Source organism: Carassius carassius, chromosome 29, assembly GCF_963082965.1.
Source record: "Carassius carassius chromosome 29, fCarCar2.1, whole genome shotgun sequence".
NCBI lineage: Eukaryota > Metazoa > Chordata > Actinopteri > Cypriniformes > Cyprinidae > Carassius > Carassius carassius.
In genome coordinates this window covers 22,166,461-22,181,073 of record NC_081783.1, presented here as the reverse complement: position 1 = coordinate 22,181,073, position 14,613 = coordinate 22,166,461, and the positions used below count along the sequence as shown (strand labels likewise).

The following is a 14,613-nucleotide window of genomic DNA, read 5'->3' as shown; positions in this document are numbered from 1 at the left end:
TGAGACTTAAAATGTTAAATATGGCTTAATGGTTAATTGTGTTTTGCTGAATTAAACAGACTTATAGGAATTACTTAATATATTATTACATAATAAAACCAAAATTTCGAGCTTTTGTGGAGCTCTCCGTGGTTCTGAACTTGTCGTGGTCTTTTTTTATATATATCGCTGCAACTAATTGTTTCTCCTGTTGCTATAAACTTTTTTTTTTTTAGTTTGTTTTTTGAAAACTTGCTTAGATATGAAATGATTGCGATGCTGTACAACTTAATTATTGTAATACGTACAGTATATATATATATATATATATATATATATATATATATATATATATATATATATATATATATATATATATTGTTAATTTATAATATTACTAGTGTAGTAATTAGTTTTATTATTTAGTTCTATAATCCTTGTAGTAATATTAGTGAATTGGATATTATATAACTTTGTTATTCGTAGTGAAATATATTTAAGGCCATTCAAATTTTATTTTGATATGAAAGATGAAAACATAATATGCAAATAGTTTGTTTTGATTACGAAAATGCCCCCATACTCTCTCATATATCTGAGACACACGCAAACAAAGCTAAATATTTTATTATAGTATAAGTTAAAAAAAATTGCAAATAATTTCAATCGTATATGATGATCTCTTTATGATATTTTAGGGGTTGGGGGGTTGAGCACATTAATTCATAAACCTCGTGGTGTCACTATATCCCGTTAAATCTCTAACTGTGTACCGTGTCTGGAAGCCCCTCCCGGTTTTAGTGGGGAGGAGATTTCACAGGGCTTTGTTTCAGACAGACTGGACGTATAAGAGAGAGTACGAAGGACTCGTTTTTTTCTCGTCCCTAATATTGAATATTGTCTAATATTTCTTTATTCGCATTGATGAACTCGGAATACCGTCTTTTATTTCGCGGATCATTTCAGGCGATTCACTGGATGTAATAATGTTCTCGCCGTACAGAAGGAAATCTATTGTGGCCTGTATCGTGCTCGTTGTTTTGGAGTGTTGTTGGGACGCGGTGTCAGGGCAGCTCTCTTATTCTGTTTCAGAGGAGGTGAATCCGGGAACATCAGTGGGAAATATCGCTAAGGATCTCAACCTTAATGTTCAGGAACTGGAGTCGCGCATGTTTCAGATTGTAACAGGATCCAAGAAAAAATATTTCGAGGTAAATCTAAAAACTGGCTTCTTGTATGTGAGCGAAAGAATAGACAGAGAGGAGCTTTGTGCTAAAGCACCTAAATGTACTCTCAGTGTAGAAGCGGTTATCAACAATCCACTGAAGCTTTATCAAATAGAAATTAATATTCTGGATGTAAACGATAATGCCCCATCTTTTAGTGCTAAAACTCAGTATTTAGACGTCGCCGAGAACACTTTACGAGGCGTAAAATTTCCTCTCTCTTATGCGTCTGATACTGATGTAGGAAAAAATACTGTGAGCACATATAAATTAAACCAAAATGAGTATTTTTCTTTAGCTGTGCACAAAGGAGGAGATCAGAGAGTCTCTGCCGAGCTAGTTCTGCAAAAAGCGTTAGACCGAGAGGAACAGCCTGTGATCCAGCTCACGCTTACCGCTGCAGATGGAGGAAATCCCCCCAAATCAGGCACGTCTCAGATAATCATTCGAGTTTTAGATAATAATGATAACGCTCCTGAATTTAGTCGCCCCTTGTATAAAGCTAGTCTTGTTGAAAACTTGCCAATTGGTACCACGGTAATAATTATAAACGCAACAGACAAAGATGAGGGATCAAATAGTGAGATCGTTTACTCACTTAGAGAGACAGATCAAGATCACATTTTAGACATTTTTCAAATTGACCCGAATACTGGTGTTATCACAGTTAAAGGCGATATAGATTTCGAGGAGAACAATGCATTTGAGATCCGCGCACAGGCCAGTGATAAAGGACAGCCTCCGATGTCCACGCACTGCAAAGTCCTGCTGGAGGTGCTGGATATTAACGACAATGAGCCAGAGATAACCGTGACGTCACTCCTCAGTACAGTGAAAGAGGACGTCAGTATTGGCACTGCTGTCGCTCTCGTGTCAGTGATTGACAGGGACGGCGGCAAAAATTGTGCAGTTAATTGCCTTGTGTCCAACAAAGTGCCTTTTTAACTCGAGACGAATTACAAAAATTATTATTCTCTAGTGGTGGATGGACCTCTAGACAGAGAGCGCGCGTCTGAGTATAACGTGACTATCTCAGCTACTGATGAAGGGACTCCGCCTCTCTCTAGCACCAGTGTCATAATTGTACACGTTTCTGATGTGAATGACAACGCGCCGCGCTTTCCAGAGCCCGTCATTAATGTTTATGTGAAAGAAAACAGTCAGATTGGAGCTGTTATTCATACAGTATCTGCTTTTGATCCTGATGTAGGTGATAATGCTCGGATAACATATTCTTTTCTAGAAAGCTCGAAAAGCGGCCCAGTAACATCCATGATCAACATAAACTCTGACAGTGGAGATATACACAGTTTACAGTCGTTTAACTATGAGGAGATAAAAACGTTTGAGTTTAAAGTCCAGGCCACAGACTCTGGTGTTCCTCCGCTCAGCAGTAACGTGACTGTCAATGTTTTTATCCTGGATGAGAATGACAACAGTCCCGGGATTCTCGCGCCCTATTCCGAGCTCGGATCCGTTAACACGGAGAACATTCCCTATTCTGCTGATGCGGGCTACTTTGTGGCCAAGATCAGGGCTGTAGATGCAGATTCTGGTTACAATGCGCTGCTGTCTTACCACATCTCTGAACCCAAAGGAAACAATCTGTTTCGAGTCGGAACCAGCAGCGGGGAGATCAGGACTAAGAGGAGAATGAGTGACAATGACCTGAAAACTCACCCGCTGGTCATTTTGGTTTGTGATAACGGAGAGCCCTCACTGTCAGCGACTGTGTCTATTGATGTTGTGGTTGTTGAAAGCGCAGGTGACGTCAAGACCACATTCAGACTCGCGCCGATAAAGGAGGAGAGTTTCTCGGATTTAAATCTGTATTTGCTGATCGCCATTGTGTGCGTGTCCGTCATCTTTTTCCTGAGTCTCATCAGTTTGGTAGCTGTAAAATGCCACAGGACAGAAAGCAGTTTGGGCAGGTACAGTGCCCCGATGATCACCACTCATCCTGATGGGAGCTGGTCTTACTCCAAATCTGCTCAGCAGTATGACGTGTGTTTTAGCTCCGACACACTGAAGAGTGACGTAGTGGTTTTCCCTGCGTCATTTCCACCTGCAGATGCAGAACTGATCAGTATTAATGAAGGAGACACATTTACCAGAACACAAACACTTCCCAATAAAGAAAAGGTAAGTATTAAAGCATTTTAATTACAATTCTTTGTTTTCGTTTTGTAAAGTTGGTGTGACTTCTGGTGTTTCCTCTCATTGACCTCTTTTTATTGGCAGACAATTACACGGTCCTGAGATTTAAATTGTTGAAAGTGGCTTAATGTTTGTTTATTATTATTATTATTATTATGGTTAAATTAAACAGACTTATTACAATAGTTTAATTATTATTGCTACATACGACCAACTTTTAGCGCTTTAGTGGAGCTGTCCGTGGTTCTGAATTGGTCGTGGTCTTTTTGATGTTTATCGCTGCAATTGCTTATGTTTCTCCTGTTTAATAATGCATACATTATTTATTGTGCTAAATGTGGAATGATAGCTAAACTGTACGAATTAATAATTGTAATGCGTATAGATTTTAATTAAATTTTGACAGTACTTATATATTTATTACTGTATAATTTACGTGTACAAAGTCATCCTGAGCATAATCTAAGGGAGTTGGATATAAGAACTGCATGTTTCTCATAGTGAAATCTAGTTCAGATTTAATATATATATATATATATATATATATATATATATATATATATATATATATATATATATATATATATATATCTTGAGATGAAATGTGGATACATAATATGCTAATGCAAACTAGCTTTTGTTTTGATGACGAATATGCCCCAATATCCTCTCATATATTGGATTCAAAGAAAAATCTCAGTATTTTCTTGTAGAATTTATTTAAAAATGATGAATAACTACAATTGTATATGATGATCTGTTTGTGATATTATTAAGGTTTTTGGTGGATATCAATTTATAAATCCGCGTGGTGTCACTATAGCCCGTTGAATCTCGAACTGTGTACCGTGTCTGGAAGCCCCTCCCGGTTTTAGTGGGGAGGAGATTTCACAGGGCTTTGTTTCAGACAGACTCGACGTATAAGAGAGAGTACGAAGGCCCAAAAATGGAATATTGTCTAATATTTCTTTATTCGCATTGTTGAACTCGGAATACCGTCTTTTATTTCGCGGATCATTTCAAGGGATTCACTGGATGTAATAATGTTCTCGCTGTACATAAGGAAATCTATTGTGGCCTGTATCGTGCTCGTTGTTTTGGAGTGTTGTTGGGACGCGGTGTCAGGGCAGCTCTCTTATTCTGTTTCAGAGGAGGTGAATCCGGGAACATCAGTGGGAAATATCGCTAAGGATCTCAACCTTAATGTTCAGGAACTGGAGTCGCGCTTGTTTCAGATTGTCACGGGATCCAAGAAAAAATATTTTGAGGTAAATCTAAAAACTGGCTTCTTGTATGTGAGCGAAAGAATAGACAGAGAGGAGCTTTGTGCTAAAGCACCTAAATGTACTCTCAGTGTAGAAGCGGTTATCAACAATCCACTGAAGCTTTATCAAATAGAGATTAATATTCTGGATATAAACGATAATTCCCCATCTTTTAGTGAGAAATCACAAACGCTAGAAATTGCAGAAAGCACGCTGCCTGGTGTTAAGTTCTCTCTCCATCATGCTACAGACACAGATGTTGGAAAAAATTCAGTAAATACTTATAAGCTTAGCTCGAACGAATATTTTTCTTTAGCTGTGCACAAAGGTGGAGATCAGAGTGTGTCTGCTGAGTTAGTGCTGCAGAAAGGTTTAGATCGAGAGAAGCAGTCTGTGATCCAGCTCACGCTTACCGCTATAGACGGAGGAACACCCTCTAAGACTGGAACATCTTTAATAATTGTTAAAGTTTTAGATATTAATGATAATACTCCCGCTTTTAGTAAGCCCTTATATAAAACAGCCGTTTTAGAAAATGTGCCCATCGGAACGACAATTGTGGTGTTAAATGCGACAGACCTGGATGAAGGTACTAATAGCGATATTGTTTATTCTATAATTAAAAGAGATCAGAATAAAATTCTACAGATTTTTGATATTGACCCAAATACTGGTGTTATCACAGTTAAAGGCGATATAGATTTTGAGGAGAGCAATGCATTTGAGATCCGAGCACAGGCCAGTGATAAAGGACAGCCTCCGATGTCCACGCACTGCAAAGTCCTGCTGGAAGTGCTGGATATTAACGACAATGAGCCAGAGATAACCGTGACGTCACTCCTCAGTACAGTGAAAGAGGACGTCAGTATTGGCACTGCTGTCGCTCTCGTGTCAGTGATTGACAGGGACGGCGGCAAAAACGGTATGGTTAATTGCCTTGTGTCCAACAAAGTGCCTTTTAAACTTGAGACGAATTACAAAAATTATTATTCTCTAGTGGTGGATGGACCTCTAGACAGAGAGCGCGCGTCTGAGTATAACGTGACTATCTCAGCTACTGATGAAGGGACTCCGCCTCTCTCTAGCACCAGTGTCATAATTGTACACGTTTCTGATGTGAATGATAACGCGCCGCGCTTTCCAGAGCCCGTCGTTAATGTTTATGTGAAAGAGAACAGTCAGATTGGAGCTGTTATTCATACAGTATCTGCTTTTGATCCTGATGTAGGTGATAATGCTCGGATAACATATTCTTTACTAGAAAGCTCAAAAAGCGGCCCAGTAACATCCATGATCAACATAAACTCTGAGAGTGGAGATATACACAGTTTACAGTCATTTAACTATGAAGAGATAAAAACGTTTGAGCTTAAAGTCCAGGCCACAGACTCTGGTGTTCCTCCGCTCAGCAGTAATGTGACTGTCAATGTTTTTATCCTGGATGAGAATGACAACAGTCCCGGGATTCTCGCGCCCTATTCCGAGCTCGGTTACGTTAACACGGAGAACATTCCCTATTCTGCTGATGCGGGCTACTTTGTGGCCAAGATCAGAGCTGTAGATGCAGATTCTGGTTACAATGCACTGCTGTCTTACCACATCTCTGAACCCAAAGGAAACAATCTGTTCCGAGTCGGAACCAGCAGCGGGGAGATCAGGACTAAGAGGAGAATGAGTGACAATGACCTGAAAACTCACCCGCTGGTCATTTTGGTTTGTGATAACGGAGAGCCCTCACTGTCATCGACTGTGTCTATTGATGTTGTGGTTGTTGAAAGCGCAGGTGACGTCAAGACTCCGTTCAGACACGCGCCGATAAAGGAGGAGAGTTTCTCGGATTTAAATCTGTATTTGCTGATCGCCATTGTGTGCGTGTCCGTCATTTTTTTCCTGAGTCTCATCAGTTTGATGTCTGTAAAATGCCACAGGACAGACAGCAGTTTGGGCAGGTACAGTGCCCCGGTGATCACCACTCACCCTGATGGGAGCTGGTCTTACTCTAAATCTGCTCAGCAGTATGACGTGTGTTTTAGCTCCGACACACTGAAGAGTGACGTAGTGGTTTTCCCTGCGTCATTTCCGCCTGCAGATGCAGAACTGATCAGTTTTAATGGAGGAGACACATTTACCAGAACACAAACACTTCCCAATAAAGAAAAGGTAAGAGATTTCAATAAAGCACTATTTTGTATGCTGTGGTTTAGAGCTGCTCTTTCTTTTTCTTACATACATACATACTGTACTGTCCAAAAATCTTAGGCCACTAGTATTTTCATCAACAACAACAAAACATGTTTTTAAGTCAGTTATTTCTATGTTTTGCTGTAGTGTGTCAGTAGTAAATATCAGTTTACAGTTCTAAACATTATTTTTGCCTTTAATTGTTGTAATCCAGTGAGATTTTTGTTTGCAAAAGGAGCCAACAGCCAGTGCTCCACACAGAGATCTGATCTCACCATCGCCACACATTGCCACAGTTCTTCTGGATTTAGTCTGTCTCAGTTTGATCTGTTTCTTTGTTATTCCTGACAGACTGTATGATGTTGAGATCAGATCTCTGTGTGGAGCACTGGCTGTTGACTCCTTTTGCAAACAAAAATCTCACTGGATTATTACAATTAATGGCAAAAATAATGTTTAGAAATGTAAATTGATATTTACTACTGACACACTACAGCAAAACGTATAAATAACTGACTTAAACATATAATTTTTTTTTGGTGAAAATACTAGTGGCCTAAGACTTTTGTACAGTACACACCCACACACACATTGAGGGAAAAATAAGTATCATTCATTTCCATTTTCTCCTTAAAATAAACTATTTCTGTTGCTTAATGGTTTAACATGCTTTTTTTTGTCTTTGGCTCTGATGCATTCTGTCCATGGTGCTGAAAACGCTGAAGTCAAAACACATTTAAAACCTTTTTTTATATTGTTGTCAATTACTTTCTTTGATTCTCATTTACATTGAAAATATGAACTACATCTTTTAATTTTCATTTGGTGTTTTCCCCGTCTTGTCCCCCAAAAAGTTTGAACTGTCCATGGTGCTGATAGCGTGGACCATAAATAACATTTCAATGCATTTTACACCGACAGCTTGATTTATTTGATATTGTTAATTGTTGCTTTTGTGCAGTTATTTCGCTTTGCGTGTTGGACATTGGAGTGTTTTTTTTCTTTTAAAGTCTATTGCACTTCAAATATATTCAATATATGATTTTCTGTCCCATCCTACCCATGTATATCCACAAGGTGTCATTAGCAATCTTCGCTAAAATGTTCTTTTTTTTTATTCTCTGCGACACTCCTCCCCGTTTGGGGGCAGGGCATTTGGGCTTGAGCAGTGCTTTGTTCGTGAGAAGCCACAACAGAGAATTTCTGACTCCCAGTCCAGACCGTGGTTAATTTTGCTACACCGGTGTACGGTTGTTTTTCGTTTTCCTTTGGATGTGACGCTGACGGATCATGGCGAATTCACTAAGGAAACGAAATATATTGTGGATATATGTGACTGTATTTTATTTCCTTCCGATGATATCTTACGGTCAGACTGTGTATTCTGTGTTGGAGGAGGCCAGTCCGGGCACTACAGTTGGCAATATAGTAAAAGATTTAAACCTTAATTTGCAAGAACTGGAAAACCGTGGATTTCAGATTGCTTCTGGGCCCAACAAGAGGTATTTTGATGTAAATTTGAAAACGGGAATACTTCATATGCAAGACAAAGTAGACAGAGAGGAGCTATGTGGACATAGCTTAAAATGTACTTTAGAATTGGAAGCCATTGTTAATATGCCATTAAACATGCATCGGTTTGAAGTAAATGTATTGGATATAAACGATAATTCTCCCACATTTCACTCTTCATCTTTACAAATAAATGTATCTGAAGCGGCATTTATAGGGGAAAGGTATGCATTACCAAATGCGTTTGACGCAGATGTGGGCAGTAATTCGGTAAAGAGCTACAAACTGAGTCCAAATGAACATTTTTCTCTCGATGTTCAGAGCGGAGGAGAACAGAGTGTGTCTGCTGAATTAGTACTGCAGAAAGCTTTAGACCGAGAGAAACAGCCTGTTCTCCAGCTCACACTGACCGCTGTAGACGGAGGAAAATCTCCAAGATCAGGAACAATAAATATAATTGTTAATATCATAGATGTGAACGATAATATTCCTGTTTTCACAAAGTCACTTTACAAAGCGCGAATTCCAGAAAATGCTTCTATTGGAACTTCCGTTATCACTGTAAACGCGAGAGATGCAGACGCTGGTCTAAATGGAGAAATTGTCTATTCTTTTATTAAACATGTTAATGATAAAAATATAGAGTCATTTGCAATCAATCAAATATCTGGTGAAATAACAGTAAATGGTAAATTAGACCACGAGTCAAACAATGGTATAGAAATTCGGGTTCAAGCGAGAGACAAAGGCTCGACACCAAGAGTAGCTCATTGTAAAGTATTGGTCGAAATATTGGACGTTAACGACAATATTCCTGAAATATCTGTAACTTCTCTTGTTAATGTTGTGAGGGAGGATTCACCGAAGGGGACAGTGGTCGGTCTAATTACAGAAAAAGATGACGATTCTGGCGAAAATGGATCTGTAAAATTGAAAATAATGGACCCCCTTCCGTTTCTATTACAAAACACTTATAAGAATAAATATTCTCTGATTGTTGACGGTCCTTTAGACAGAGAGCTCGCGTCTGAGTATAACTTGACTATCACAGCTACTGATGAAGGGACTCCGCCTCTCTCTAGCACTAGTGTCATTACTGTACACGTTTCTGATGTGAATGACAATGCCCCGAGCTTTCCAGAGCCCGTCATTAATGTTTATGTGAAAGAGAACAGTCAGATTGGAGCTGTTATTCAGACAGTATCTGCTTTTGATCCTGATGTAGGTGATAATGCTCGGATAACATATTCTTTACTAGAAAGCTCAAAAAGCGGACCAGTAACATCCATGATCAACATAAACTCTGAGAGTGGAGATATACACAGTTTACAGTCGTTTAACTATGAAGAGATAAAAACGTTTGAGTTTAAAGTCCAGGCCACAGACTCTGGTGTTCCTCCGCTCAGCAGTAATGTGACTGTCAAAGTTTTTATCCTGGATGAGAATGACAACAGTCCCGGGATTCTCGCGCCCTATTCCGAGCTCGTTTCCGTTAACACGGAGAACATTCCCTATTCTGCTGATGCGGGCTACTTTGTGGCCAAGATCAGAGCTGTAGATGCAGATTCTGGTTACAATGCACTGCTGTCTTACCACATCTCTGAACCCAAAGGAAACAATCTGTTTCGAGTCGGAACCAGCAGCGGGGAGATCAGGACTAAGAGGAGAATGAGTGACAATGACCTGAAAACTCACCCGCTGGTCATTTTGGTTTTTGATAACGGAGGGCCCTCACTGTCAGCGACTGTGTCTATTGATGTTGTGGTTGTTGAAAGCGCAGGTGACGTCAAGACTCCGTTCAGACACGCGCCGATAAAGGAGGAGAGTTTCTCGGATTTAAATCTGTATTTGCTGATCGCCATTGTGTGCGTGTCCGTCATCTTTTTCTTGAGTCTCATCAGTTTGATAGCTGTAAAATGCCACAGGACAGACAGCAGTTTGGCCAGGTACAGTGCCCCGGTGATCACCACTCATCCTGATGGGAGCTGGTCTTACTCCAAATCTGCTCAGCAGTATGACGTGTGTTTTAGCTCTGACACACTGAAGAGTGACGTAGTGGTTTTCCCTGCGCCATTTCCGCCTGCAGATGCAGAACTGATCAGTATTAATGGAGGAGACACTTTTACAAGAACACAAACACTTCCTAATAAAGAAAAGGTAAGATTTTTTTATTAAAAGTGATGGACGCATTTTCCTCTTCACTGTGGTTTAGAGCTGATGCTTCTTCTTTTGAATTCTTCTTGCTAGGTGTCTTTTTTTTCTTTCAATTTTAAGATTGAGGGGATGAAATTATGAATAACTATCTTTTAGTTTTCTTTCTAAATGTGTTTATTTATTTATTTATTTATTTATTTTTGCGCACAGGTTCTTTTGTGCGAATGCCCTCTGTCCGTGGTGCTAAAGACGCAAATATCTTAAATTGTCATGCATAAATTGTGGCGAATGTAGTGCTTGTTTCGTTTTCGAGCTACATAGCTAACGGCTGTCTTTCTGTTGTTTTGGTCATGTATTGTTTTGCTTGTGTTTATAGAATATTGTAGTTATTCACTTAGAGTACAGATAAAGATTTTTCGCACAGTGGACATTATTGTTTTACAATGCGTTTATTTCTCATATCTATTTGGAGCTGTTTGTGGTACTGAACAACTCGTGCCTAAACATCAAGAAAGCAGATTTAGTCACCTTCGATCGCAAAGCCTATTTTTTTTCTTGCCGTGAGAATAACAACATGTATATGATGCAATACAGAAAATAAATAAATAAATAAAATCAAACATACATATAATTAAAAAAAAAAAGTTAAAAAGAGAAAGACGGAGAAATACATGTTTTTGACAAGTTTGGTATAGCATTTTTTATGTGATGAAACTTAATTTTCCCTGGTATTGATTTTCTTGAAATGCAGTGTGAATTGACAAAGCTTACAAATATAAAAGAGTATACAGTTGGTTTTTTTTTTTTGTTGAATTGTAATCATCCACTAATAACATTGTACAATAATACAATGATAAATGTAAATAGTTTTAAATTCTTCTATTGTGATTGTAAGACATTAGGTCTCTTTATACTGGATTATCTTCTTCGCCTCTATTTGTCCGCGCGGTGTCGTTAGAGACCGGGATGTCTCTCACCCCAGCTATGCAAAGCTCCTCCTCAGTTAGGGAGGGTTTAGTTTATCACGTGGGGCTTTTGTTCACCAAAGGCCACTTTACTGTCTCTGTTTTTGCAGGAGCTGTGCGGAATTACGACGTTGTGTTGTTAAATCACCGATTGGATGAGATTAATTTATTGAAGGAATTATAAAAATGTCGAAACATGGATTTAGATGGTCGATGTATTTTATTGCAATGTTTTCAGTTTGGAATATTACTGATGGGCAGATCATGTATTCGGTATCGGAGGAGGCTGATCCGGGAACTACAGTGGGACATATAGCGAAAGATTTGAATCTAAATCTTCAAGAATTAGAGCATCGAAGGCTTCAGATCGTTTCAGGCCCAAACAAAAGGTATTTCAGTATTAATTTAAAAAGTGGTGTTCTTCTCATCAAAGAGACAATAGACAGAGAACAGTTATGCGGAAGAAGCAGCAAATGCTCTCTGGAATTAGAGGCTATTGTTAATTCCCCCTTAAACATGTATCGACTTGAGGTGAATGTTTTAGACATAAACGATAATATTCCTACATTTAGGTCACCAAAGACGGAGCTAAATATCGCAGAATCAGCTTTCCCGGGTGAGAGATTTACATTACCAAGTGCGTTTGACGCGGATGTGGGCAGTAATTCGGTGAAGAGCTACAAGCTGAGTCCGAATGAACATTTTTCTCTGGATGTTCAAAGCGGAGGAAAACAGAGTGTGTCTGCTGAATTAGTGCTGCAGAAAGCTTTAGACCGAGAGAAACAGCCTGTTCTTCAGCTCATATTGACCGCTGTGGACGGAGGAAAACCTCCAAAATCCGGAACAACACAAATTATTATTAATGTGGAGGATGCAAACGATAACATCCCTGTATTTAGTAAATCTCTTTACAAAACAAGAGTTATGGAAAATGCGCATCCTGGCACTTCTGTTGTCACTGTCCATGCTAGTGACGCTGACGAGGGTTTGAATGGAGAAATAATTTATTCATTTATACGCAGTGATGACGATGACAATATTGCTAACGCTTTTACCATTGATTCTGTCAGTGGCATAATTTCTATTAAAGGGAATATTGATTACGAAGCAGGGAATGCCGTAGAAATTCGTGTCCAAGCTAAAGATAAAGGCCCGAAACCAAGGGCTGCCCATTGTAAAGTATTAGTTGAAATTATTGATGTTAATGATAATGTACCTGAACTCTCAGTAACATCTCTTACTGAAACAGTGAGAGAGGACGCTGCTGTAGGTACAATGGTGGGATTGATCAGCGTGAAAGACGAAGACGCGGCAAAAAACGGTGCAGTTATTCTTAAAATACAATATTCTGCACCTTTTCGTATACAGAATACTTATAAGAATAAATATTCTCTGATTGTAGACGGGCCTTTAGACAGAGAGCGCGCGTCTGAGTATAACGTGACTATCTCAGCTACTGATGAAGGGACTCCGCCTCTCTCTAGCACCAGTGTCATTACTGTACACGTTTCTGATGTGAATGACAACGCGCCGCGCTTTCCAGAGCCCGTCATTAATGTTTATGTGAAAGAGAACAGTCAAATTGGAGCTGTTATTCAGACAGTATCTGCTTTTGATCCTGATGTAGGTGATAATGCTCGGATAACATATTCTTTACTAGAAAGCTCAAAAAGCGGCCCGGTAACATCCATGATCAACATAAACTCTGAGAGTGGAGATATACACAGTTTACAGTCGTTTAACTATGAAGAGATAAAAACGTTTGAGTTTAAAGTTCAGGCCACAGACTCTGGTGTTCCTCCGCTCAGCAGTAACGTGACTGTCAATGTTTTTATCCTGGATGAGAATGACAACAGTCCCGGGATTCTCGCGCCCTATTCCGAGCTCGGTTCCGTTAACACGGAGAACATTCCCTATTCTGCTGATGCGGGCTACTTTGTGGCCAAGATCAGAGCTGTAGATGCAGATTCTGGTTACAATGCACTGCTGTCTTACCACATCTCTGAACCCAAAGGAAACAATCTGTTTCGAGTCGGAACCAGCAGCGGGGAGATCAGGACTAAGAGGAGAATGAGTGACAATGACCTTAAAACTCATCCGCTGGTCATTTTGGTTTGTGATAACGGAGAGCCCTCACTGTCAGTGACTGTGTCTATTGATGTTGTGGTTGTTGAAAGCGCAGGTGACGTCAAGACCACATTCAGACACGCGCCGATAAAGGAGGAGAGTTTCTCGGATTTAAATCTGTATTTGCTGATCGCCATTGTGTGCGTGTCCGTCATCTTTTTCTTGAGTCTCATCAGTTTGATAGCTGTAAAATGCCACAGGACAGACAGCAGTTTGGGCAGGTACAGCACCCCGATGATCACCACTCATCCTGATGGGAGCTGGTCTTACTCCAAATCTGCTCAGCAGTATGACGTGTGTTTTAGCTCGGACACACTGAAGAGTGACGTAGTGGTTTTCCCTGCGCCATTTCCGCCTGCAGATGCAGAACTAATCAGTATTAATGGAGGAGACACTTTTACAAGGACACAAACACTTCCCAATAAAGAAAAGGTAAGATAAGTGATTACATTTTGTTTCACTGGTTAATTAAGTCTTATGGTTTTGAGTTACATATCTACTGTAATTGGTATTCTCTCTGCTGTGCTGATTATTTAATATTTTGTTTATAGTTACAAAATATTGTAGAATTTAGATTAGTTTAGTGCAGGTGATGCACGATAGACATGATGGACATTGCATTGTTCTATATTGTTTATTGTTGGTTTAACTTGAGCTCATCGTGCTGCTGAACACTTTGCATCCAAAGGTAACAGTTTCTTGTCGTATAACACATGTAATGCGTTTTTATCTTGGAACTAAATATTTAATTTTATTTCTGAAATACAAACAATCAATCAGTCTACTTTTTTTCGTACGAGGGGATACATTTAGCTAAATGTAAACTGTTTAATGTAAGAGGCTTGCAGAGCAAATTTTCTCTTTACACACGTATCAATATTTTTTAAGCCACTTTTCGTCTGCATTAATTTGGCTTTGCTTCCCGTAGTTTTGATTTTTGTGTCTCGTTGTGCTGTTTGAGTAAACATTTGACTTGTATTTCTATCTATCTATCCATCTATCCATCTATCTATCTATCCATCTATCTATCTATCTATCTATCTATCT

The 14,613-nt window shown here is 39.3% G+C and overlaps 2 protein-coding genes and 1 pseudogene across 5 annotated transcripts in view; all 3 read left to right on the top strand.

The window, feature by feature from the left end:
* LOC132109894 (protocadherin alpha-C2-like) overlaps nt 1-14,613 on the top strand; it is a 110,341-nt gene that overhangs the window by 45,224 nt on the left and 50,504 nt on the right. Inside the window, exon 1 of one of the 4 annotated variants that reach the window (XM_059516336.1) lies at nt 11,436-13,998. The exons of the other annotated variants lie outside the window; for them this stretch is intronic. Within the exon in view, the coding sequence (XP_059372319.1) occupies nt 11,626-13,998 (2,373 nt within the window). The 5' untranslated portion in view covers nt 11,436-11,625. Of the gene's footprint in view, nt 1-11,435; nt 13,999-14,613 lie in introns of those variants that run through there. 4 annotated transcript variants of the gene reach the window in all.
* On the top strand, nt 809-7,168 carry LOC132109293 (protocadherin alpha-5-like; annotated as a pseudogene).
* Nucleotides 7,525-10,495, top strand: LOC132109891 (protocadherin alpha-2-like). The gene has a single exon (XM_059516332.1). It carries the CDS (start codon nt 8,099-8,101, stop codon nt 10,493-10,495), a length of 2,397 nt encoding a protein of 798 aa, XP_059372315.1. The 5' UTR covers nt 7,525-8,098.